The following is a 25,959-nucleotide window of genomic DNA, read 5'->3' as shown; positions in this document are numbered from 1 at the left end:
TGTTGTTGTCTTAAGCCACTATGCTTTTATATTAAATTACATTATAAAAATAATGTAAGATTTTATTTTAAATTATGTTATATATAAATTTATGTATAATTTTATGTGCAACCCCAATTTTAAAAAACCTCAAAAATAGGAAAACATAACTGAATTCTTAAAAATAGACAACAGATTTGAATAAATACCTCACCAAAGAAGATTAATGAACAGCAAATAACACATTAAAAAAATGCTCAACATCATTAAGTATAGAAATGCAAATTGAAACTTTAATGAGATAATACTACATAATCTATTAGAACAGCTGAAACATAGGTAGCAAGTGCAAGCAAGGATAAGAGCAAGTCAAACGCTCAAGGATCACTGGTGGGAATTTCAAATGGTACAGGTACTCTGGAAAATATTGGGGTGGCTTCTTATACAGTTAAAAATGCACTTAACATATGACCCAACATTCCCACTCCTAGGTATTTACTGAAGAGAAATAAAAACTTGTGTTCACACAAAAACCTATAGGGCAAAAGTTATGAGTGGCTTTATTCATAATTGCCAAAAAATGGAAACAACCTGACATTCCTCAGTTGGTCAATGGATTTTTTGAAAAAACAAAACTGTGATACATCTATGCAATAGAATAAAATTCAACATTAAAAAGGAATGACAATACTACTCAGCAATACAAAAGAATAAGCACAATAACGATATGTACAATAACACTGATGAATCTCAAATATATTACGTGAAATTTAAAAAGTCAAACTCAAAAGGCTTTATTTTATACTGCATGATTACATTTATGTGATATTCTGGAACAGGAAAAAATATGGGATAGATGATAGATCAGTAGAACTCAGGGTAAGGAGGTGGTGATAGAATTTGACTACAAAGGGGTTTCAAGATGGCGGTGGCTGCGGTGGTTGGTGCGGAGTAGCTGAGGTGGAAAAGGTGGCCACTGGGCCTTAGGCAGCCGGGAAACTTGTGGACCTTCCTCTTGCCATCTCTTAAGGGAGGACCGCTGCTGGTGGTCGGTCGTGAGGGCTGACCGCCACTTTGCCCTCGGCAGGAGAGGCTGCCTCATTTACAGGCAACAGCTTTGAAGTATGGAGCAGGAAAAGAACTGTTTCTTAGCTGCAAAAGCGAGTCTCTAAACAGGGAACACGGCGCCAGGGCTGATGTGGATGCACACAGGATCCCAGAGGCCGGGGCCGCGCTGAAGGCAGCCAGCTGCCCTATTCATGATTCGAGGTTTCAGGGTGGCATAAAAGAAGATTCCTGGGAGTGCCCAAGCCGCGCAGGAAACCGAGAACGGGGAAGGTGACAAACCAGAGGCAGAGAGTGAGCGCCCGACCTGGCACAGCCCTGTGACTGACCCCCGACCAGGCCCTGCTCGGGGGGCTGATGCCCACCCGGCTTCCGCCTGCATCACCAGGCCACTCACCGCCCCGGGGCTGCCTACATTTTCTCAGGTGGTGGCAGCCCCGGCCTGGCTCAGCCAAGCCTGTCCTCCTCGCCCGGCTCGGCTCCTCACTGAGCCTTCCCACTTGCTTGCCCCGGCGCGGGGCTTCCCGGGTCCTGCGGGCTGGCCTCCCCTCCCACTCCCTCCGCGGTTCTCTGGCGGGGCTGGTGGCGTGGGGCATCCCGGCCAGCGTCAGGAGGGCAAGGAAGTACGGGCAGGGCCAACTGTCACTCCACCACACCCTGGACTCCGGCCCCTGGTAAACTTCCTGTTACTGGGAGGCAGATACCATCTCTACGGCCACCACTTCGGAAAAATGCCTAACCAATTTCTGGTTAGGAATAGTGTGGTAGGAGAGTTCCCAAGTCCGCTTGCACCTGCCGGAGAGCTGACTGCAGGAGGGCACCGGACTCGGTCCATGCCGGGGGGATACAAAGGTGAACCGTGTGCTGTGGGCTACTCCCCCGAGGAGCTCACGCTCTGGTGTGGGAGATAAGAAAAGTACACAAATAACCGCAATAACAGGAGGAAGGTGATAAGTCCCGAGAAAGATCTACACAGTGCTACAAAGGCACCCAGAGAGACCGGTCATCTGTGCCTAGCAGAAACCTGGTAGGCTTCCTGGGCGAGGCGGTGCTAAGCAGGGTCTTGAAGGCCCGGCTGATAGACGAGGGTTGCAGAAGACACGTCCCAGCCCAGCCCAGTGCGCACAGAGCAGGGAGACGTGCGGCCAGGGAGGCGGAGACTCGACAGAAACCACACACCCAGTGGGGTCGCCACTGCACGATCCAACAGCCTTGGCCAGAGCACACGGAACAGGGAGAAGTCCTGCACAGGAACTGAAAGCTCAGCAGAGACCACACACCCTGTGGTATGTGATCCAGCAGCCCAGCAGAGTCCAAGCTGACCAGAGAGGTGGCTCCCCAGAGAGGCCCAAGACCCGAGGCAACCACACACACAAGGCACTACAGGCCAACTGAGCAGTCACGGAGGTAGCCATACCAAATTGGGAAGCACAGCAACATCATAGATAGTCAATAGTCTCAAACCGGTGGACTGTGAAACCCCCTGCCACAATGAATAAACATCAAAAAAAAAGATACGAGAAATACAAAAACTCAAGAAAGTACACCACCAAAAGTTAATAAATCTCAAACTCTAGATCCTATAGAACAAGAAGCCCTTGAAATGACTGACAAGGAATTTCGAGTGATAGTTCTAAGGAAACTGAATGAGATACAAGAAAACTCAGCTAGACATCATGATGAAATGAGGAAAAGTATACAGGATCTGAAAGAGGAAATATACAAGGAAATCAATGTCCTGAAAAAAAATGTAGCAGAACTTGCTGAACTGAAGAAGTTATTCAGCGAAATAAAAAACACAATGGAGAGTTTAACCAGCAGGCTTGTCGAAGTTGAAGAGAGAACCTCTGAACTTGAAGATGGGCTGTTTGAAATAACACAAGCAGACAAAAAGAGAGAAAAAAGAATCAAAGACATTGAAGAAAATCTGAGAGAGATATCAGACAACCTTAAGCGCTCAAATATCCGAGTCATGGGTATTCCAGAAGGGGAGGAAAACTGAGATTGCATTGAAAACATATTCAACCAAATAGTGGCAGAAAACATCCCAGGTATAGGAAAAATCACAGATCTTCAGATCCAGGAAGCTCAACGATCTCCAAACGTATCCAACCCAAAAAGGCCTTCTCCAAGACATGTTATACTCAAATTGGCAAAGCTCAGAGAAAAAGAGAGAGAATCTTAAAAGCTGCAAGAGAGAAGCATCAAATCACCTATAAGGGAGCCCCAATCAGGCTAACATCAGACTTTTCATCACAAACCCTAAAAGCTAGAAAGGAATGGGATGATATATTCAAAATACTAAAAGACAAAGATTGCCAGCCAAGAATACTCTACCCTGCAAGGCTATCCTTCCGAAATGAAGGGCAAATAATATATTTCTCAGACAAACAAAAACTGCGGGAGTTCACTACCACACGACCACCCTTACAAGAAATCCTCAAGGGAGTACTGGGTTTGGTTCCTGAAAAATAACTACCACTGCCATAAAAACCCAAGAAAAATCAAAACCCACTAGTATAATAAAAATGGCACTCATGAAGAGAAAACAAGCAAACAAAAACGCTATCTACAACCTAAGGAACCAAGAAACACAGAAACCAAACAGTAAATCAGAAAGCAAGGAACAAAAGACACCTAAGACAACCAAACAACCAATAAAATGCTAGGAATAAATCAACACCTTTCAATAACAACTCTTAATGTAAAAGGCTTAAATTCCCCAAACAAAAGACACAGACTGGCTGACTGGATTAAAAAGGAGGACCCAACTATATGCTGCCTACAAGACACCCACCTCACCCATAAAGATTCACATAGACTAAGAGTGAAAGGATGGAAAAAGATTTACCATGCAAACAGAAAAGAAAAACGAGCTGGAGTAGCTATTCTTATATCTGACAAAATAGACTTTAAACTAAAAACCATGAAAAGAGACAATGAGGGACACTACTTAATGATAAAAGGACTGATCCATCAAGAAGACATAACAATCATAAATATGTACGCACCCAGTGTTGGAGCAGCCAGATTTATAAAACAAACTCTCTTAGACCTAAAGAAGGAAATAGACAGTAATACCATAATAGCAGGGGACCTGAACACCCCACTGTCAATATTAGACAGATCATCTAGGCACAGAATCAGTAGAGAAACACAAGATCTAAACAAAACTCTAGACCAATTGAAATTGGCAGATATCTACAGAACATTCCATCCAACTACCTCAGAATATTCATTCTTCTCATCAGCACATGGATCATTCTCCAGGATAGATCACATATTAGGTCACAAATCAAGTCTCAATAAATTCAAAAAAAATGGAATTATCCCATGTATTTTCTCAGACCACAATGGATTAAAATTAGAAATTAATAACAAACGAAACTCTGGAAACTATACAAACACATAGAAATTAAACAGCATTCTACTTAATGACATATGGGTCCGAGAAGAAATCAAGCAGGAAATCAAAACATTTATTGAAATAATGAAAATAATGATACATCATACCAAAACCTGTGGGATACTGCAAAAGCAGTTTTAAGGGGGAAATTTATTGCATTAAATGCTCACCTCAGAAGAATGGAAAGATGGCAAGTGAACAACCTAACACTTCACCTTAAAGAACTAGAAAAACAAGAACAATCCAAACCTAAAGTTAGCAGATGGAAAGAAATCATTAAGATCAGAGCAGAACTGAATGAAATTGAAACCCCAAAAACAATTCAAAAGATCAATGAATCAAAAAGTTGGTTTTTTGAAAAGATAAATAAAATTGACAAACCATTAGCATGGCTAACAAAAAAAAGAAGAGAGAAGACTCAAATAACAAAAATTAGAAATCATAAAGGCGATATTACAAGTGATTCATCTGAAATAGAGGAATCATTCGAGACTACTATAAACAACTATACGCCAACAAATTTGAAAATCTGGAGGAAATGGATAAATTTCTGGACACACACAAACTACCAAAACTGAACCATGAAGACGTAGAAAATTTGAACAGACCAATAACAATAAAGGAGATTGAAGCTGTTATCAGAAGGCTCCCAACAAAGAAAAGCCCAGGACCAGATGGATTTACTGCAGAATTTTACCAAACATTCAAAGAGGAATTGACACCGATTCTTTACAAACTATTCCAAAAGATTGAAACAGACGCAAATCTCCCAAACTCATTCTATGAAGCAAACATCATCCTGATACCAAAACCAGGTAAAGATATAACCAAAACAGAAAACTACAGGCCGATATCCTTGATGAATATAGATGCAAAATCCTCACTAAAATACTAGCAAACAGAATACAGCAACACATACGTAAAATTATTCAACAAGATCAAGTGGGATTCATCCCAGGGATGCAAGGTTGGTTCAATATATGCAAATCAATAAATGTGACACACCATATTAATAAACTCAAACACAAGGACCATATGATCATCTCTATAGATGCTGAAAAAGCATTTGATAAAGTTCAGCACTCATTCATGACAAAGACCCTCTATAAGTTAGGTATAGAGGGAAAGTATCTCAACATAATTAAAGCCATATATGCCAAACCCACTGCCAATATCATCCTGAATGGGGAAAAGCTGAAAGCTTTTCCTTTAAGAACAGGAACTAGACAAGGATGCCCACTCTCACCACTCCTATTTAACATAGTGTTGGAAGTACTAGTCAGAGCAATCAGAGAAGAGAAGGAAATAAAGGGCATCCCGATTGGAAAAGATGAAGTCAAACTGTCCCTGTTTGCAGATGACATGATCCTATATATCGAACAGCCCAAATCCTCTACAAAAAAACTGTTGGAATTGATAAATGATTTCAGCACAGTAGCAGGATACAAAATCAACACACAAAAATCAGTTGCATTTCTTTTCTCCAATAGTGAACATGCAAACGAGAAATCAAGAAAGCCTGCCCATTTACAATAGCCACCAAAAATATAAAATACTTAGGAATTGAGTTAACCAAGGAGGTGAAAAATCTCTATAATGAGAACTACAAACCACTACTGAGAGAAATTAGAGAGGATACAAGAAGATGGAAAGATATCCCATGCTCTTGGATTAGAAGAATCAACATAGTGAAAATGTCCATACTACCCAAAGTGATATACAAATTCAATGCAATCCCCATCAAAATTCCAAAGACATTTTTCTCAGAAATGGAAAAAACTATCCAGACATTTATATGGAATAATAAAAGACCACGCATAGCCAAAGCAATGCTGAGCGAAAAAAATAAAGCTGGAGGCATAACACGACCTGACTTTAAGCTATACTACAAAGCCATAATAAGCAAAACAGTATGGTACTGGCATAAAAATAGACACACTGACCAATGGAATAGAATAGAGAATCCAGAAATCAACCCACACACTTACTGCCAGCTGATCTTTGACAAAGGCACCAAGCCTATTCACTGGGGAAGGGACTGCCTCTTCAGCAAATGGTGCTGGGATAACTGGATATCCATATGCAGGAGAATGAAACTAGATCCATACCTCTCACCGTATACTAAAATCAACTCAAAATGGATTAAGGATTTAAATATACACCCTGAAACAATAAAACTTCTTAAAGAAAACATAGGAAAAACACTTCAGGAAATAGGACTGGACACAGACTTCATGAACACGACCCCAAAAGCATGGGCAACCAAAGGAAAAATAAACAAATGGGATTATATCAAACTAAAAAGCTTCTGCACAGCAAAAGAAACAATTAACAGAGTTAAAAGACAACCAACAGAGTGGGAGAAAATATTTGCAAAATATACATCTGACAAAGGATTAATATCCAGAATATATAAGGAACTCAAACAACTTTACAAGAACAAGCAACCCAATTAAAAAATGGGCAAAAGAGCTAAGTAGGCATTTCTCTAAGGAAGATATCCAAATGGCCAACAGACATATGAAAAAATGCTCAACATCGCTCAGCATCAGGGAAATGCAAATCAAAACCACACTGAGATACCATCTCACCCCAGTTAGGATGGCTAAAATCCAAAAGACTCTGAACGATAAATGCTGGCGAGGTTGCAGAGAAAAAGGAACTCTCATACATTGTTGGTGGGACTGCAAAATGGTGCAGCCTCTATGGAAAATGGCATGGAGGTTCCTCAAACAATTGCAGATAGATCTACCATACGACCCAGCTATCCCACTGTTGGGAATATACCCAGAGGAATGGAAATTATCAAGTCGAAGGTATACCTGTTCCCCAATGTTCATCGCAGCACTCTTTACAATAGCCAAGAGTTGGAACCAGCCCAAATGTCTATCATCAGATGAGTGGATACGGAAAATGTGGTACATCTACACAATGGAATACTACTCAGCTATAAAAACGAATGAAATACTGCCATTTGCAACAACATGGATGGACCTTGAGAGAATTATAGTAAGTGAAACAAGTCAGGCACAGAAAGAGAAATACCACATGTTCTCACTTATTGGTGGGAGCTAAAAATTAATATGTAATTCACACACACACACACACACACAAAAAAAAAAAAGGGGGGGGAAGAAGATATAACAACCACAATTACTTGAAGTTGATATGACAAGCAAACAGAAAGGACATTGTTGTGGGGGAGGGCGGAGGGGGGTGGGAGTGAGGTTTTGGTGATGGGCAACAATAATCAACCACATTGTATATCGACAAAATAAAATTTAAAAAAAAAAAAAGAATTTGACTACAAGGGTGCACAACAGAATTCTGGGGGAGGACTTAGAATTCTTCTATAACTTGATTGTGGTAGTGGTTACATGACTAAGCATTTGCCAAAACTCATAGACCTCTACACTAAAAGAAGTAAATTTTACTTAATGAAAATTATTCATCAATAAGTCAGACTTAAACACACATACACACACATACACGTATACATACACATACACAGCAACTTCCCATACATTGAGCTTATACATTTGCATCCCTTAGAGAAATGATTTTTAAATTATTTTCCTAAACTTGTAGCACTATCGATAAAATTAGCAAATTCTAGCTGGAAGGTCGATGAACTACTTTTAAAATTATTGTCCTGAATATAAAAAATTGTAGTTTCAGGCTTCTGGATTGCTTTCCAATTCCAAACCATATGCCTTATCTCAAAGAAATGACCTAGTTTTACAGTCATCCGAATTAATCCTTTATGGTCTGGCTTATGAATAAATTTTCTAATAAGAAAAAGACATAGCAAATTAAGTTCAAAATGTTGGCTGAATTACAATAAGAGACAAAAATCCCAATGCCAGAAGCATCTCCATTGCTCTCCTTTTCATGCCAGGGGCTCTAAAATAAAATCCCTTTGGATAAAACACAAATGGCCCCACGAGTGAAGTCAATGGAAGGGCCCAGGGAGGTTTTCTTCCCCAATAAGAGAAAATAACTACTTATTTATTTTCCTAACATTATATGTCTTTATATAAAAATGGGCTCATTTACTTAGTCTGCATTTTTAGATTGCATTTATATGATATTCCAGCATGACTTAGTGCTTCAGCTCTTAGAAATTGTCTCTACATTTAAATGTATTAATTGAGAATTTAATTTCAACATGTAAGAATATAAAGAAAGTGACACAAGAGGCCCAAAGATTATTTTGCATTAGAAACAACAGATACTAAAGGCAAGCTTTCCTTCATGCAACAAAAGCAAGACACTTGGCAATCAGAAATAAATGGAAGTATCAGTATTGAAGATGAAAGTAGGAAAAAGTGAGCAATTGTTTGTGAGCCTAAATTTTAAGAGGCAAAATATTCTTTAAGGAACAAAATTCCCATGATGTAAAACAAGATTTTACTATAATCAAAGCAAACTCCATTATCAGCTACAGCAGCAGCTATTCTTGGTGATCTCTTACCTGAGACTTTTAATTGAAATTTTGGGCTCATGGATTTCTCTCTGTTTTCTGCACATGCAGGCAATATAGTTAACTCCTCAGGGCTCAAGCTTTGGAGGCATTTTACTGGGATTCAAAGTAGTCTCTACCACTTGTGAAAAGTGTAACTTTGGGCAAATTTAAATTAGTTAACATCCCTATGATCCTTCATCTGTAACATGCTTATAAAAATAGTACTAGCATCTCATAAAGATATTGTGAAATTCAATGAGATTATCTATTCAGAGTGCTCAGCACTGTACCTGGTATATTATAAACTCTCAATAAATGATAGCTATTATTACTAATCCCTAAATAATCGGTCTTTAGTTCTCATAAAGCATGACTGAATAAGACTCTACTGAAAGATCACCTCCTTCATGATGCTCCCTAATTACTCTCCAGCAGGAAATAAAATGATAACACAAATTCAAGAAGTTATCTACTTTCAAATCACTGACCATTTACCACCTTGCTGGATGACACTACTACTACAAATGATAGGGATGATGTTTCATTCATATTTGTAAAACTCCTAACATTTAGCATTGCCTTCCATTGGACATAAAAAAATTTTTTTAAAAAACCCAAAATATTATTATGGTGAAGAAAAAAGTACAGAACTAGGCAAAGGGAAAGACTGAGTTCTAAAGAAAGGGTGAAGGTCATCTTCGTTTCTAGCCTCAACCTCTGTTTTGAGAGACAGAAAGCACTAAATACATGGTCATCTTCATTTATAAAGTAAAGGAATTAGAAGATTCTAGATAACTTTTAAACTCAATAACTTTGAAAAAAATATAAGGATCACCTATGTAACACAATGTTTACTTGCTCCCTGAAAATAGGAGACTTTGGTTTTCCAAACAGTTGATGTCTTCCAACAAACATACATCATTTTTTTTAATAGACTACAAGTAGCAATGATAATTCTCCAACTTCCAGATCCAGTTGTTTTATTTAATGATAAATATTTTCTTCATTTTAACAGTTTGTGGTTAGACTGACCTAGCCTCCCAATCACTTTAATGTCTTTGTTATAATTCATATGATAAAATTTTTAATATACACTAATTTAAATCATTCAAATTTTGGATTTAATACATCAAATTGTCAAGATGCTGAAGATAACTGTAAATAAAATATAAGTGCCTAATGGCATAATTTTTCTATATTAAAATTCATATATAAAATAAGTTTTGCCACTATGGAGAAATTCTCTATATTAAATATATAGAGATGCCATTGGTATAAAAAAATACCCTAAGATAATTAAATTTTTGCAAAGACAGCAGTTTCTAGAAATTATTAACTATTTTTCAATAGCTGAATGAAGCCCTACACCTTAAAATAAATACAATATTTCATCATTCTTCCTTCAGTATTTTAGAACCTACCGGAGAGATTCAGCCATTCGCCTCAAATCTTCATTCTGTTGTTTTAAGCGTTCAAGCTTTGCCAGAATCTTGGACAGTTCTCTGCTAGAGTGATCAGGGTGGTCATTATCTCGTACCAAATGACCACCTATGTAAAAGAGCAAAGTCCCCCAAGCAAAAAGAATGAGCATAATCCAACGCCAGGAACCAGTCCATGGCCGCATTTTCAGATTTTCAACTCACTTCCCTGGCTTCCTGGAGCTCAAAGAATTGAAAACATGGTAACTGTTTCTAGTTAGTGCACAGGTGAATAGACTTCTGCTGTTTCAACACATGGTGCTTCAGACAAATTAGTCTCTCTGGTAGTCCTGTGGTGAATCTTTGAAAGGAATCCTTCTGGTGATATGAGTAGAAGTTTTATTGTCTTGTGCTTCATAGACTTTACATGCTGTGGAAAGAGTAAGAAATGTATTTAAATTTCTAGGATATGTAAAATAGCAGATGCTGAAGATTCACGGAGTTAAAGGAAACACATTGGTGTTTCCATCATCACTTTTCCTTCTTATGTTATTGTAAATAGATCATATATGGTGATTAAAACATTGTATCTTTGAATAATCAGTCAAAAACAAAATGTATTCAACTATGTATTTTGGGCTAATGTGTTCATTATCTCAAACAGAAACATGTTCTCTGTATAAGTGAATTCATTTCTACAAGTTCTCTACTCCATCCCCTTCCATCTCACTGTTCAGCTGCCATTATACTGTTTAACTCTGCAGGTGAGAGGTAAACTGTCACTTTTAGGATAAATTATAAAAGTGACATGCATACTAGTCAAGCAAAGGTTACCACACCCATTAACCAGCTGGCAACCACTCCAAACATCACAGGCAAGGGTTCAAATGGATCAGGCTCAATTTCTTCCTCAAATTCACTAAAAATACCAACAATTAAAACAAAAGTCTAATACCAGTTAAATCCTAGTGACTGTGCATCTGAAACTACATGTGCACATGCTTTCCCAGGCTTGGTTATAGGTTTCATTGATCATTTCTCCATTATTAGCCTTAGAATTCTCTTGGAAAACAAAACTATTTTCTCCCCAAAGAGAGAATTTGTAGGCAAAGATATAATTTAAATCCATTTAACAATTCCAGAGCTATAGAAGAGAAGTCATATGTCCAGAAGCAGAGTTTTTTGTAAAAGAAAAGAGAGAAAAGATAAGAAATAGCTCTGTATGTAAGACCGAATGTGAGGGGCACTTGACCACTAATGAAACAAATATAAAAGATTAGATAGAAAAGTTGGAGAAAAGACTTCAAAAATAAGAGCACGGGGTCACTATTTTCTATTTTTGAACCTCAAATCTCAATTGTTTTTAAATGACCAGGTATTCAAAGAGAAGTAAATCTCTTCAAATGAGTGTCTTACAAACACTCTACTTCCTTCCCATTTACTACTATACTAGTACCTTGATGTTACTGGTTTATGCTGCCTAAAACAAAGAATGAAAAGAATTATACTCACTGAGAAATGCTCGAAAACCAAATGAAAAAGCAATAGCCCAAATGAAAAATGTTTTAATTATTTTTTAATTGACACATATTATACATATTTATGGGGTACAGAGTTATATTTCAATACACGTATACAATGTGTGATCATCAAATGAGGATAATTACCATATTCATCATCACAAAAATTTATCACTTCTTTGCGATGAGAACATTTGAGCTCCTCTCTTCTAGTCACTTCAGAACAATATCATAAATTATTGTTAATTATAGATGCCTATTACTACTATAAACTCCTAGAGTTTATTTTTCCTGTTTAGCAGTAATTTTGTATCTGTTAACCAATTTCTCTCTATATGCCTTCCCAGACTCTAGTAACCACAATTTACTCTCTACTCTATAAGATAAGATCAACTTTTTTGCAGCTCCCACATGAGTGAGAATATACAGTATCAAGAACCCTTTTTTTATTGACTTCACTGTTCCTCCTGTTCCTTTCTCAAAACTCTTGTCAAAACCCTGCTCCTCTAATTTCGAATTCTCAGGTATCCATATCTATCCACAAAAACATAAGAATAATTAAAGTCTATTCAATGTTTCAGGTAAAAGATCTAATCATTTGAGGTCTGCTTTTCATCTTATGTAGAAAAAATGCAGACATTTAGAGCTTCCTGATTAAAAAACAAAAAATGAATCAACTCTGATGGCCTAAGGATGGATTCAATTCAGTAAGTCAACAAAAAATTTAAGTATTAACATTTGAGTTAATAATACTTTTTATGACCACATATGCAATACTATCATATCATATATGATAAAATGCTATCATATCATATGATATGATAAAATGCTATCATATCATATGATATGATAAAATGCTATCATATCATATGATATGATAAAATGCTATCATATTATTTGTAGGGAGAAGTTGGTTAACAGATACATAGAGGAACCTATATCCTAGTTAATTCTAAGCTATTAAAATAGACATATAGAAAATATTAAAAAATTTTTATCTTTCCCTTCAAAGCAAAATAACTTAGATAGACATCTGTGATAAACAACCAAAGCAAAGAGAGCTTTCTAAAAAAGAATAATTTAAATAACAAATAAGATGTGCTGAAACATTTTACTTGTAAACATTATCATAAATATTCAGAAAGCTAGCAAAAGACATAATATAACTTGAATAATAACACAAGTATTTACAGAGACAAATTTTGTCATAAAAAAGTACTTCAGATTTTTATTAACTACCATCAAAAATATCCAAGATATTTTTGGATATTCAATTACTACAAAAATACTACAAAATTACTACAAAATCCATTAAATTACTACATTATACAGCAATATTGATAATAATATAAGTTGTAAAAAGAAAGAAATTATTGTAAGAGCAAAACATGGTCATTTTCTTAATTAACAGCATTATTTTAACTCAGTTTTTGGAGAGAGTATTTCCCAGGATTTTATTGTTCTCAGCCAATATTTTAAAACAGTACCAACAAAACCAAGCCAAGCTGAAAAACAGCTAATTTTTGATGTAATTTTCCTTAGAATGGTTTAAAAGAGCAGGTATAGAATTCTTCCTTATCTACTAACCACAGTGAATGCTTGCTTACTTGCTTATGTTTGCTGTTTATTATTTGAACAATGCCTGCTAAAATATAAACTACATGATTTTCTTTACTTTTTTCTCCCTCCCCCCGCCCCCAAAATGAATAGGTACTTTAAAATTTACAAGCATGTCTTGGGAATCATCCTGTTGCTTGCTTCTGTAGCTCTTATTCGTCATCCTGCCGAACTGTTCCTTTTTCAGAGACATAAATACCATCCAAAAATTTTCTGATATCCTTGTTTTTATCTGTTGTGGCTTGCTGGATCAAAGCAGCTGAATTTGAAACAAGTTCAATGTCATTTCCTTCAAGGATTAACTCATCTTTCTGGGCTTGAGGGAGTGAACAAGCAACAGCTGTCCTCATCCGAACCCTGCATATGTATTTTTCACCCAAGAAATTCTGGATTTCAACCCATTCTCCTGAATAATGATGTTGATGGGGAAGTGAGCCTACACAGACCTCATCTTGTACTGGAAGCTCAGCGTAACACCCTTGATCACACCCTATACATGAATATAGATAGTGCGAACAGTAGCCAGTTCCTTTCTATTTCCCCACCATTTGTTTACCCTGAGACTCTTCTTTTACTTTCCAAGGAGACTGAGCTCTACATCGATGTGATGGAAGACCCTCTGCAGGGTTTCTCTGGGGCCTTTCACTATAACTGTGCGTCCCTTCAGAGTGATGTCGACATTTTCTGGAATATCTACAGTCTGATTGCTTAGAATGGTCTTCATTCTCACAGTAGATGTGGCAAAAAGAGCTTTTTTTTCTTTTGCTAGCCAGTACAGGGATCGAATCCCGGACCTTGGTGTTATCAGCACCACACTCTAACCAACTGAGCTAAATGGCTAGCACCAAAATTTTTGTTCATTTTGTTCAGTGATGTATCCCAAGCACTTAGAACAGTACTTGGCTCTTAGTAGACACTAATAAATATTTTTGAATAAATGAATGACTAAGTGAATAAGTGAAAGAAGGGTGTCACATATGACATACGCTAGAATAACATACGCCATGGAATCCAGCATCAGCTTCATATGCCCCACTTAGGACAGCAAATCTGAATCCAGAAAGTGAGAGTAGTATTATAAAGAAAACCATTCAAAAATAAAATCATTAATAAACTTTAGAATTTATATTGTCAACCTATATCTCATAAAACACTCCTAAATGATTAAAATTAACTGGTCTAAAAGGCCATACACACAGAAAGAGAAATACCGCATGTCCTCACTCAAAAGTGAGAGGGAGGGAGGGAATGAATGAAGGAAGGAAAGCCACAATAAAACATTATATTTTCAGAAGGAGAGAACAGAACTATAGTTACTAGAGGTGGGAAAGGGGGAAGGGGAGAGGGGTTAGGGTGTAATTGGGTAAGGGACACAAAGAATAACTATGATTTGTAATGATGAACATGCTAATAATATTGAACTGATCATCACATGCTGTACGCAAATACTAACAGTCAACTCTGTACCTCATAAATATGTATAATCAGTTATGTTTCAATTCAAAAACTAAATGGAAAAAAATAAATTCTGAACCAGGAAAAAATAAAACAAACCAGTAGTCTTATGGTTTATCTTTTAACCATGAGAAAATAATTTCTCTTCACTTTGTTTTATTTCCTCATCTAGAAAATTCACTTTGCAAAGACAATGGTGTCACTGAAAAAAGTATGAACAGCCTTTCATATGAAAGCCACTCAATATTTGTGAAAGTATTAGTGAAAATATTTTAAATTTATTAGTAAAAAATTTCAACATTAATTACATATACCATGAGCTAATTTCTGACTAAAATTTATATAGCAGTTTGTTGAAATTTTTTTTCTTATAATGGTTGTTTTCTTTTCAAGTATTTATAAGCTTCTTCCCACTTAGGATTCAAATAGTACCCTTCCTCTGCCAAATATTAAATGAATTGAAATATGTCAGGCTTCCTTTTGCAAATTTATTTAACTAGTGATTTCATTTTTTAAGTTACTAGGATATTTAAATTCTTTTCTTTTGGTATTTGCAGAGAGTCTCTGGGTTATATTTGTTTAATATCTCTGGAACAATAAATATATGTGATTTTTCAAAGTAGTTTCCTGAATCTGGAAGCTAGAGTGCAGAACCAGTAAGATCAGGAGCTTTAAAAGAGTTGCTGTGAGGCTTAAATGAGGTTAATATAGTCGTCCCTCAGTATCCACAGAGGATTGGTTCCAGGACTTCCCATGGATACCAAAATCCTCAGTTGTACCAGTCCCCAATATAAAACGATGAAGCATTTGCATGTAACCTTTACACTTCCTCCAGTATACTTCCAATCATTTCTAGATTACCTATAATACCTAATACAATGTAAATACTAAGTAAATAGTTTTTACACAGTATTGTTTAGGGAATAATGGTAGGAAAAGTCTGTAATGTTCAATATAGATGCAATTTTTTTATGAATATTTTCAATCCATGGTTGGTTGAATCCACGGCTGTGAAACCCCTGGATATGGAGGGCCAACTGTATGTATAAATCATTTACTATAATGCTTGGCACATAAAAGGTGCTCAATAAAAGGCAATTTTATTTTAATGCTGACAAGATGTGGAAATTAAAATTGTGGGTACCAGAATCAGCCGTGCCTAGACTGGAGTCACAGTTCTGCTACATCATAGTTAGGTAACCTCAGTTAAAAAGGAGATAATACATACTACTCTCCCAGAGAATATTGGGAAAGTTTTAAATAAAATAACCTATGGGAAGCACTAAGCACACCATGTAGCAAATTGTTATGAGTATATGTTAAGGCTGTTACATTATTTTATAAACCCAATTATAATTACTTACATAATTAATCTACTGCATGTTGTTGCAGGCAGCTTCTAAAATAGCTGCCAATGATCTCTGTGTCAAGTATCCATGCCCTTATGTCATCTCTTCCTTTTGGGTGTAGGTTGGACCTAGTGACTTGCTTCTTAAATACAATATAGCAGAAGTGATAGGATTTCACTTCCAAGATAAGGTTACAAAAGACTGGACCTTCTGTCTTGTTCACATTCTCTCTACTTGCTCATTTTAATGTTACAAGTTTCCATATTGTGAGCTGCCCTATGAAGAGGCTCATGTGGAAAGGAATTGAGAACAGCCTCCAACCAACAGCCAATGAAGAACTAAGGACCTTAGTCCTAAGGCCGCAAGCACCTCATAAGGTTGTTGAGTCCTGCCAACAACTATGTGAGTGAGTTTGGAAACATACCATCACCGGTCAAGCCTTCAGATGAATGCAGCTTTAGTCTACATCTTCACTGCAGGCTTTTAAAAGACCCTGAGCCAGAGAATGTAGCTGAACTGGAGGATGCAGTTAAACCATCCCCCAATTTTTGACCAACAGATAATAAATGTTTTAAACCACTTAGTCTTAGGGTAATTTGTTATGCAGTAATAGATAATTAATACACATGTCTACCTTCCCTACTAGACTGAGGACCTGGTACTCAGTTCACATTCAGTTCATTTCCATCCCCAGAAAGTTGTACAAACCCTGGGACATAGAGTAGGAATTCAAGATGCAGGATAGAGCTGAATCTTAATCACATCTCCTTATATATCCTGCAAATACCCCTTATATATGGTATAGAAACAGCCTCAATTTATAGAAAATAAATTACAACTATTGGTATTATACTATATCAGAAATCTAAATGCATTTTTATTGTTTACTAATATTAATAAAAGAACAAAAGAAAGAATAACTGGTATGAAAGAATAACTGGTACTTGATTATGCTCATATGTAAATTAGAAAAATTTTTAAAAACCTATTTAGAAAAACTGTTTTCAGGTATTGGGCAACGGTCACACAAGATTGTAATGCCTTAGAGAAGACTAACAATAAAAGTAAACCCTACGATCACTCTATCCTTCTGCCTAGAGGAATCTACTGAACACCGGCATAGAAAGGGATAATCCAAACAAAGCACAGCCATCTCCCTCAAGTGAAAAGATAGAGACCACAGTTCAGGGAGTTTAAGGTCGGTGGAATTTGCAAGACAGTGTACTAAGGAGGAGATAGCTTCCCACAGAAAAAGCTCCAGAAATTTGCATAGGAGATCCTTTCAGTCTTTTGGCTGGATATTAAGCTATGCATACATAGTAATGCCTCATGAGGCTGGCAAACAACAATTATCAGGGAAAGAAAAATTAAATACTGAGTAGCTGAAAGCTGAACATCTTAGAAACTGTACAAAATTGGGAGACCTATGAGTTCCAACCAAGTACAATGAAAATACCACATATAAAACTGGAACATCAAGTAAAAACCCAAGAAATAATATATCTTAGAAGTTAGGATTAAGGAAGCAGGAATCAGAAAATGTTTTCTGTAAAAGAGTAGGACAGCAATATCTTAGGCTTTGTGGAACACATACAGTCTCTGCCATATATTCTTAGGTTTTATTTTTGTTTCTTTACAATCCTTTAAAAGCATAAAATCCATTCTTAGCTCAAGGGCTACACAAAACAGGCTGTGGACCGTATTTGGCTCATAAGCCAAAGTTTACTGACTCTAGCCATGGAATAAAGGCTATGCTAAAAGGATCCCTAACAAAGCTTAAAAACAAGCTACAAAGGGATCAAGGTGACCCAAAAGTAAATTAACTTCCTGTCAAAATAAAAGTCAACATTCTTTAAAGCAAGATAACAGAACACAGACTCTCAACAATATAAAGTTCATATTATCCAGTGACTAATCAAAAATTACTAAGAATACAAAGAGAGATCATCTTGTGATGCAGGCATCCAAGGACCTGCTAAAGGCCAAGAATAGAACTGGAACATTGAGAAAACACTACAGCCCCCTAGGCTCCACACCAGGAATAAGGTAGCAGCAGACCAGTATTGCAGAAATTTTAAATCCCTCATTCAGTAAAGTTAACTACTGTAATAACAAACAAACAAAGAAACCCAACTCAATTACAGACTAAATTGACTCAACCCTAACCCCCACAACACCATCCACACATACACAAACACTCAACACTCAATCCCAGTTCCCCAACCACACATACACATTTCTGGGCATAAATACTATTCACCTCAGTCTTTATTGCCCTTTACTTACAATGTCTGACATGCAACAAAAAATCGTGAGACACACACACACACACAAAAAAAGCAAGAAAAACAAAATATTGTCAAAAAGACAAAGAAAACCCCTCAACCAGACCCATAAATGAATCAGATGTTGCAAGTATCAGACAAAACTTAGAATAATTATGATTGATATATTAAAGGATCTCATGGTAAATATGGGCAGTATACATGAACAGATAAGAGATTCAACAGAGAAGAAATGCTAAATAACTATAAAAACAAAATATCAGAGAGGCTTCAAGAGGATTACTGGAAAATTAGACAAAGCTAAAATAAAAGTCAGCTTGAAGAGAGATCAATAAATATTATTCAAAATGAAACCCAAAGGGAAAAAAAAGGATTCAAATAAAAAAACAGAATAGGAAATTTGAAAGCTGTGGGACAATATCAAATAATGTTTAATTGGACTTCGAGAAGATGAGGAGAGGGAGAATGGGGCAGAAAACCTTATTTTAAGAGATCCTAGCTGAGAATTTTCCAAAGTAATGAATGATGACAAACCACAGATTGAAGAAATGAAGAGAACCACCAGCAGGATAAATTCAAAATTCAGACAAATCTGTTGAAAAACAAAGATAATGAGAAAATCTTATGTGTAACTAAAAAAAATATATTACATACATAGAAACAAAGAATGAGAACATACTTTGTGTCAGAAACAATGCCAGTCGGAAGACAATGGAACATCTTTAAAATACTAAACCCAGTAAAAATATCTTTCAAAGGTTAAGGTAAAATAAAAACTTTTCCAGAAAAAAAGGGGCAAAAAGCTAAAAATTATTCCATGCCAGCAAAACTGCACTAGAAGTACGACACCAGACAAAAATTTGGATCTAAACAGAGAAATAAATAGCACAAGAAATGGTAAAATCTAAAACACATGAGATATTTTCCCTTAATTTAATCACATTACAAGATAAACAGCTGTCTAACTCAAAAATGATAACATGTTAACATTGGGTTTATAATAGAAATATATATGACAAAACACAAAAAGATGGTAGGGAGGAAATAGAAGTACACTGTAGTAAAGCTCTCACTACACATGAACTGGTATATTATTTGAAAGTAGCCTGATAACTTAAAGACATATATTATAAGCCCTAGAGGTACACTGTCTGCTTCAATAGCTAATAACTACATACAACTATTTAAATTAGAATTAAAGTTAAAAATTTATTTCCTCAGTCACATTAGCTACATTTCAATTGCTCAAATAGCCACCTGTGTCTAATGGTTACCATTATGAATGGTGCAGATACAGAGCATTTCCAACATCAGACAGCATTCGCCCAGAAAAACAATATTTTTTAATAAAATAAAAAGGTAAAACAAAAAAGCAACAGTGAAGATAAAATGGAATAAAAAATAAAAGAGTCATTCACAATAGAAAACAGAGAGTGAAGAAGATAGGATATCTGATAAAGATGAGTGCTATGGGATTTCTCAGAGAGGAGAGAGTTCACTATCTTAAAAGGACCAGGAAAAGTTTCACAGTTGCAGTAGTGAAAACACATCTGAAGTACAAGAAATGGCATGAGCTAAGGTCTTTGTTCTTTAGGATGGTCACTTCTGAAGCATTCTCTGCTGTGCCACAAAGTAGCTCACCTTCTAAATAAGATACTTCACTCAGTGCAACCATTCATTTGTCTTATTTATTTTAAATAGAAAGCACCTACCATGTATTTTACCTAAATCTATACTACATCATAATCCATTCACTCACCCATTCGAAAAATACTGTGTCCCTATTACATGAAAGACACTACTTTAGGCACTGGGAATGTAGCAGTGAACAAAACAGACAAAAATAACTGCCTTCAAGAGGTAATATTCTAGCGGATTCTGACTGCAAAAGGACCACTAAAACAAACAACAATACCAACAGCAAAATACCCTCATGTTACAGCAACTAACATTCTGAGTGATGTAATACAAATTGAATATAAACTATACCACCTAATTACATTTCTTTTTTTTCTATCATTTTATTGTGTTTAATTTAAGCATGAGATTGAACATAGCTACCTGTACAACACAAAAATGATACAATACTATAATTTTAAAAACATATCGAAATATATGTGTATTGTCAGGATAAAACCTTGTAATTTATTGCTGTAACAGATGTATTACAGAATGTTTAAAATTATACACAAACAGATGATTATTGTGTCAAGTTTTATTACAGAGCTGAAACTAAGCGACTTTCAAAGTTTTATTACAAATAATTTAGTACCTTTATTAGCTCCAGCTATACTGAATAAAATCTTCAGAGGTGGAGTCTCTATTCAATTTACAATGATTATGATGGTAACTGTGTTGCTATCATTGTGACCATTACCATTATCCTAATTCCCTGAAAATATAAGCAGACTATGCTGTATTGCCTTTTTCTCCTTTTTCTAAATCAAACATTCTTTTTAACTTTTTTTTATATACAGTAAGCTGTACATAACTAATGAATACAACTTGATGAGTTTGAAGATAAGTAAATTCATCACCACTATCTATGCCATAAACCTATCCATCACCTGCAAAAGTTTCCTCCCACTCTCTTATTTATTTGTGTGTGGGGGGGGGGGTGTTAAGAACACTTTATGTAAGATATATCCTCTTAGTAAAATTTTAGGTATACAACACCTTATTGTTAACTATTAGCACTATGCTGTACAGTAGATCTCTAGGACTTATTTATTTTACATCATCAAACTTTGTACTCTTTGACAAATATGTCCCTTTTCCTATATTTCTTAAAGATAGAAATAGTTCAGTCACTCCACTAGGAACAACAAAAATGCAGTACCACTTATAACACTATCAAACTGACTGTTCTTAAGTCTAACAAATAAGAAGACCAATAGCTGCATTTGGCATCTGACTGTGTAAAACGATGCTTCCAAGAGTCACATTCACATGGCTTCACTTTTATGAGAAGGACAGAAGATGAATATGTGACAATCTGCTGTAAAAATGACCATAAGCTGGTTTGCTAGGAACCAAGTTCATAGAAGGACTGACTTCTAAACTCAAAAATAATTCAGCACTTATTTAACTAATATATATATGTGTACCTTATGCAAAGGGAAATATGGTATTATACATCAAATATTTACATATATGTGCCTTTTGACAAGAAATTCCACTAGCAGGAATTTATACTAAGATGCATTGTAACATGCAAACAAAATATGTTCACAAGGCTACTCATTACAGCATTGTTTGCAATAGCTCAAAACTGGAAAAAACATAATTGCCCATCAAAAGATGTGTGGCTGAATAAATTATTAATTACTCCCCCAAAATTTTTTATACTATGATACCAGCAAGGAGGAAAACAGGACTCATAACCAAGAAGAAACTCAACCAATTAAAACAAATCCAGAAAACAGAGATGAGGGTGATAGCAGACAAGAACACTAAAACAATTCTCAAACTAAATGCTAGGATTTAAAGAAATAAATGAATACATTGAAAAAAAAAACTGTAACAAAAAGTACAACTTGAACAAAAAAAAATACAATATCTGAAATTTTAAGAGATTTTCTGGATAGGCTTCAGAGTAGATTAGATACTGCAGAAAAGTTAAGTAAACTTGAAAACAGATTAACAGAAATTATTCAAAGTGAAGCCAAAAAAACCTAGAGAGGGTAGCGACTGTCAACAGGACTTATCTTTAGATACTGTGGTATTTTATAGCTTCACCACAGCTGCATCACCTTATAGTGACTAATATTATGAACAAAAAACTGTTCAGATGCTAAAAGGCAAATAAAAGTCATCCATCATCACTAGCAAAAAAGCTATTTATAATATCAGCTTCAGAGCTCGCTGGAAATCTATAGGCAATTCCCCACCTTAGTGTGCAGCTCAAAAAACAAAATCCACTAGAATATCACCTCTTGAAGGCAGTTATTTTTTTGTCATTTGTTCACTGCTACATTCCCAGGGCCTAGGATAGTGTCTTTTATGTAACAGGGACTCAATAAGTATTTTTTCAGTGTGTGAGTAAATGGGTCATGGTGTTGTATAGACATATAAAATACATGGCAGATTTCTTCCAGGTGCTTTCCAGTGTAAATGTTATAAGAACCATGCTGCATATCTAAAAATAAATAAAGCTTATATAACATGAATGACTGCACTGAGTAAAGTGCCTTATTTAGAAGGAACATTTATACAATGGAATACTATTCATCAGTAAAAAGGAACAAACTACTGATATCACAACAACATGGATGAATCTCAAAAACATTCCTGACAGAAGTCAGAGATGAAAAGGAATACACACTGTATGATTCCATTTATATGAAGCTTTACAACAAAGAAACTAATATGTAGTAACTGTAATCAGACTAGTGCTTGCCAGAAAGCAAGGTGATTGATTAAAAAGGGAAATGACATCTATATGAGGGTATAGATTTGAGAAAAACTATCTAACTGTACACTTAATATGGGTATGTTTAATTGATATAAATTATACTTCAACAAAGATAAAAAAAATTGAAGAGAAAATATAAACTATCGCCATTTGGGAAATATAATTGAAAATGTCAGTAACTGAAAGCTGCTAATTCATTAAATGCCTAAATTATGTGTTTGCCTTTTAAGTTTATATGAGACAGATTTTTTCAACAAAATCATCATAGTACATTCTTACCTTCAAAGAAAAAAGTTCAACAGTTAGCATTCTATAGATATGATCAATTTCAATCCAAATGTTAATGTGAAAGTCGTACTTTTCACACATTTCAAAGACAGTAAGAATCAATTCAATTAACTAGTAATATAACTAATAAACCATAGAGAAATTCTGCTGAACCTTTTTAGCAGTATAACCTTTTATTAGAACAAAAGAAATGATCATAAATATTCATATAAGATTCCCTAAACTACAATAAATATATACTACAGTTTTAAAAGTTACCTTTAGAACAATTTACTTTTTTAACAACCAGAAAGAATAAAAACCAAAATCATTATTACAGATTGTTTCCTGAAGTAATTCAGTATAATGTAATGAACCAAAAAATTCAACAAAAATGAAATCACTTATTCAACAAATTTAATGAATGATGACTACAATGCAACAGAGGTTAAGCATAACACATTTTAAAGGCATATTTTCTTCATTATCAATGCTAGGAAACAAATTTTTAAGGCTGATAAGGGAAATTATACATAAACCTTTTTAGAGAAAGCCTAGTCATCTGTTATAAAGCATAAATTTAATTTAAAGAGCTTATACATATACATTCGATTCTAGATTAACATGTGCCCAAGACTACACCTTTTAAACATCATCTCCTTTTATCTCAATTCATTTTTAAATTAAGTATTGTTATATAATTTACTAAAATCTTTCCACTCAAACTCCCTGTAAGGGAAAAGGGTAGTTTATAAAATATGTGTTTATCAATGTAAGAAAGCAGTAAGAAGAAGTAAGAGTATCATAAATTAAAATGGCCCTTTAATGCTAGCTGAAATCAAATTCTACTTTATGTAAAAGCACTTGGTTTCAACCAACTAAATTGAAATGTAGAAGGAAGGAAGGAAAGGAGGGAGGGAGAGAGAGGAAAGGAGGAAAGTAAGAATGGGAAGGAAAAGGAGAAAAGAAGAGGTCAGGGCAGGAGAGAAAATAAAATTTTCATATAGCCCCTACCAAAATTATAAAATTCAACATGCATTCATTACATACACAGTCATCTATCATATTTTCACATTTCTTATCGGTAGGATAACAGTATATGTACATATGAATTTAAAACACCAGGCATCCTGAATACATGAGTACAAAATGTTCTATTAATTCACTGAAACCAGCCAATATCTTACAAATTAATCTTCCTAGTTATGAAATACAAACATATTATCACATTTATATGAGGTTTCTATTAGAAGTATCTCATTCACCTTAGCAGTGACACACGATAACACACCAGGTGTGTTTACTGATACAATTAACTTACACTATTCAAATGGGTCTATGAATCTGGCCTTACTGTCTGTAACTTCAGCCCTGAATAAATTTATACTGCTGAAAAGTGGTAATACTAACAAATTCAAATGAAATGTATAAATATACTATTTTCTCTGGTTGTGTGTGTGTATATATGTACATGTGTGTATGTATGCATACATGCACACATAATATACATATAACGTATTATATTGACTGGTACCATGATGTAATAGAAAGAGCAACCATTTCAAATCTATAACAAATGGGCAGTTTACTCACCAAAAATAGAAATAATAATAGTGTAAACTCACATAATTGTGAAGATCATATGATAATATGCAAAGCAATTTATAAATATTAGTTACTATTATATTTCCCTTGTTCATTAGAAACTAAGTATACCAGCCTTCTGCCACTTTCTAGAATATGCCAAGACCTTACTCATCATGGGGCCTTCGTTCTTGCTGTTCCTTCTACCTTTGGCTCATTCTTTTAATTCAGATCTCTATTTAAATACTAACTCTTTTCAGGGACAGTCCCTGACAACTTGTAGCAATTATAATACATTAGAATACAAGTAAGAGAAAATGCAACTCAAAATGGCTTTAAAAATGTGGACATGTAATTTCTCAATTGACAAAAAGTTAGAAAATTCAGTAGTTCAATGAAACAGTAAAAGATCTCTTTTTATTTTTCTATTCTACCTCCCTAGCATGTCAGTTTTTGTCCTCAAGCTAGCTTTCTTCATGGTAGCAAGTTGGCAACTTCAATTCCAGCCCCATGCAATTATGTGCAAAAGAACAGCTGGGAATCTCTTCCAATCTGTCTCATTTTAAGAGAAAGGAAACTAAAGAAACTAGAGAAAGGAGACAGAAGTCTCCCCAAAAGATGTGCACATTTTATTATCCAAGATTGAATCACCTGTCCCTTGAAAAATCTATAACTGGCAAGTGGAACAGGATTACCATTACTAGTTTAAACTAATCAGGATTTATCCCTGATGGTAGGCTACAGAAAAAAATTGGGACCCTGAAAGCCAGAAAGAATGAAAGAATGACTACAACATCCTACAAGAATGCTACAATACCTTAACTTTTTAGAAAAGCACTCAACTCCTCCCATTATTCTCTATTACAGCACTTATCGGCTTATTTATTTCTAATACCAAAGGTATGTTATCAGTAGAACAGGAGCTTAAAGCACAGCACCTAAAACACAGCAAGTCCTTTATTAATATTTGTTGGATAAGTTAGTTCATGAATATTACCCAAGTATACATATACTCATACTTACATAATACCTATAGTCAAAATGCTAGGCAAAATAAAAATAAAATCAAGCCTTAGAAGTATTAGAACTAAGATTCAAAGTCATTTCCATACGTTCACTCATTTATTTTTATATG

General features: G+C 35.3%; 1 protein-coding gene and 1 pseudogene across 4 annotated transcripts in view; both read right to left on the bottom strand.

Moving 5' to 3' along the window:
* FUT8 (fucosyltransferase 8) overlaps positions 1–25,959 on the bottom strand; it is a 332,924-nt gene that overhangs the window by 166,598 nt on the left and 140,367 nt on the right. For all 4 annotated transcript variants that reach the window (XM_063089805.1, XM_063089804.1, XM_063089806.1 and 1 more), the window contains one exon: positions 10,337–10,763. In XM_063089805.1, coding sequence (XP_062945875.1) covers positions 10,337–10,539 — 203 coding nt within the window. In that variant the 5' untranslated portion in view covers positions 10,540–10,763. The remainder of the gene's footprint in view (positions 1–10,336; positions 10,764–25,959) is intronic.
* On the bottom strand, positions 13,623–14,194 carry LOC134373602 (large ribosomal subunit protein uL6-like; annotated as a pseudogene).

The sequence above is a fragment of the Cynocephalus volans genome, chromosome 3 (genome assembly GCF_027409185.1).
Source record: "Cynocephalus volans isolate mCynVol1 chromosome 3, mCynVol1.pri, whole genome shotgun sequence".
Lineage (NCBI taxonomy): Eukaryota > Metazoa > Chordata > Mammalia > Dermoptera > Cynocephalidae > Cynocephalus > Cynocephalus volans.
The sequence above is the reverse complement of the archived record's forward strand: the minus strand, read 5'-3'. Positions and strand labels throughout refer to the sequence as shown.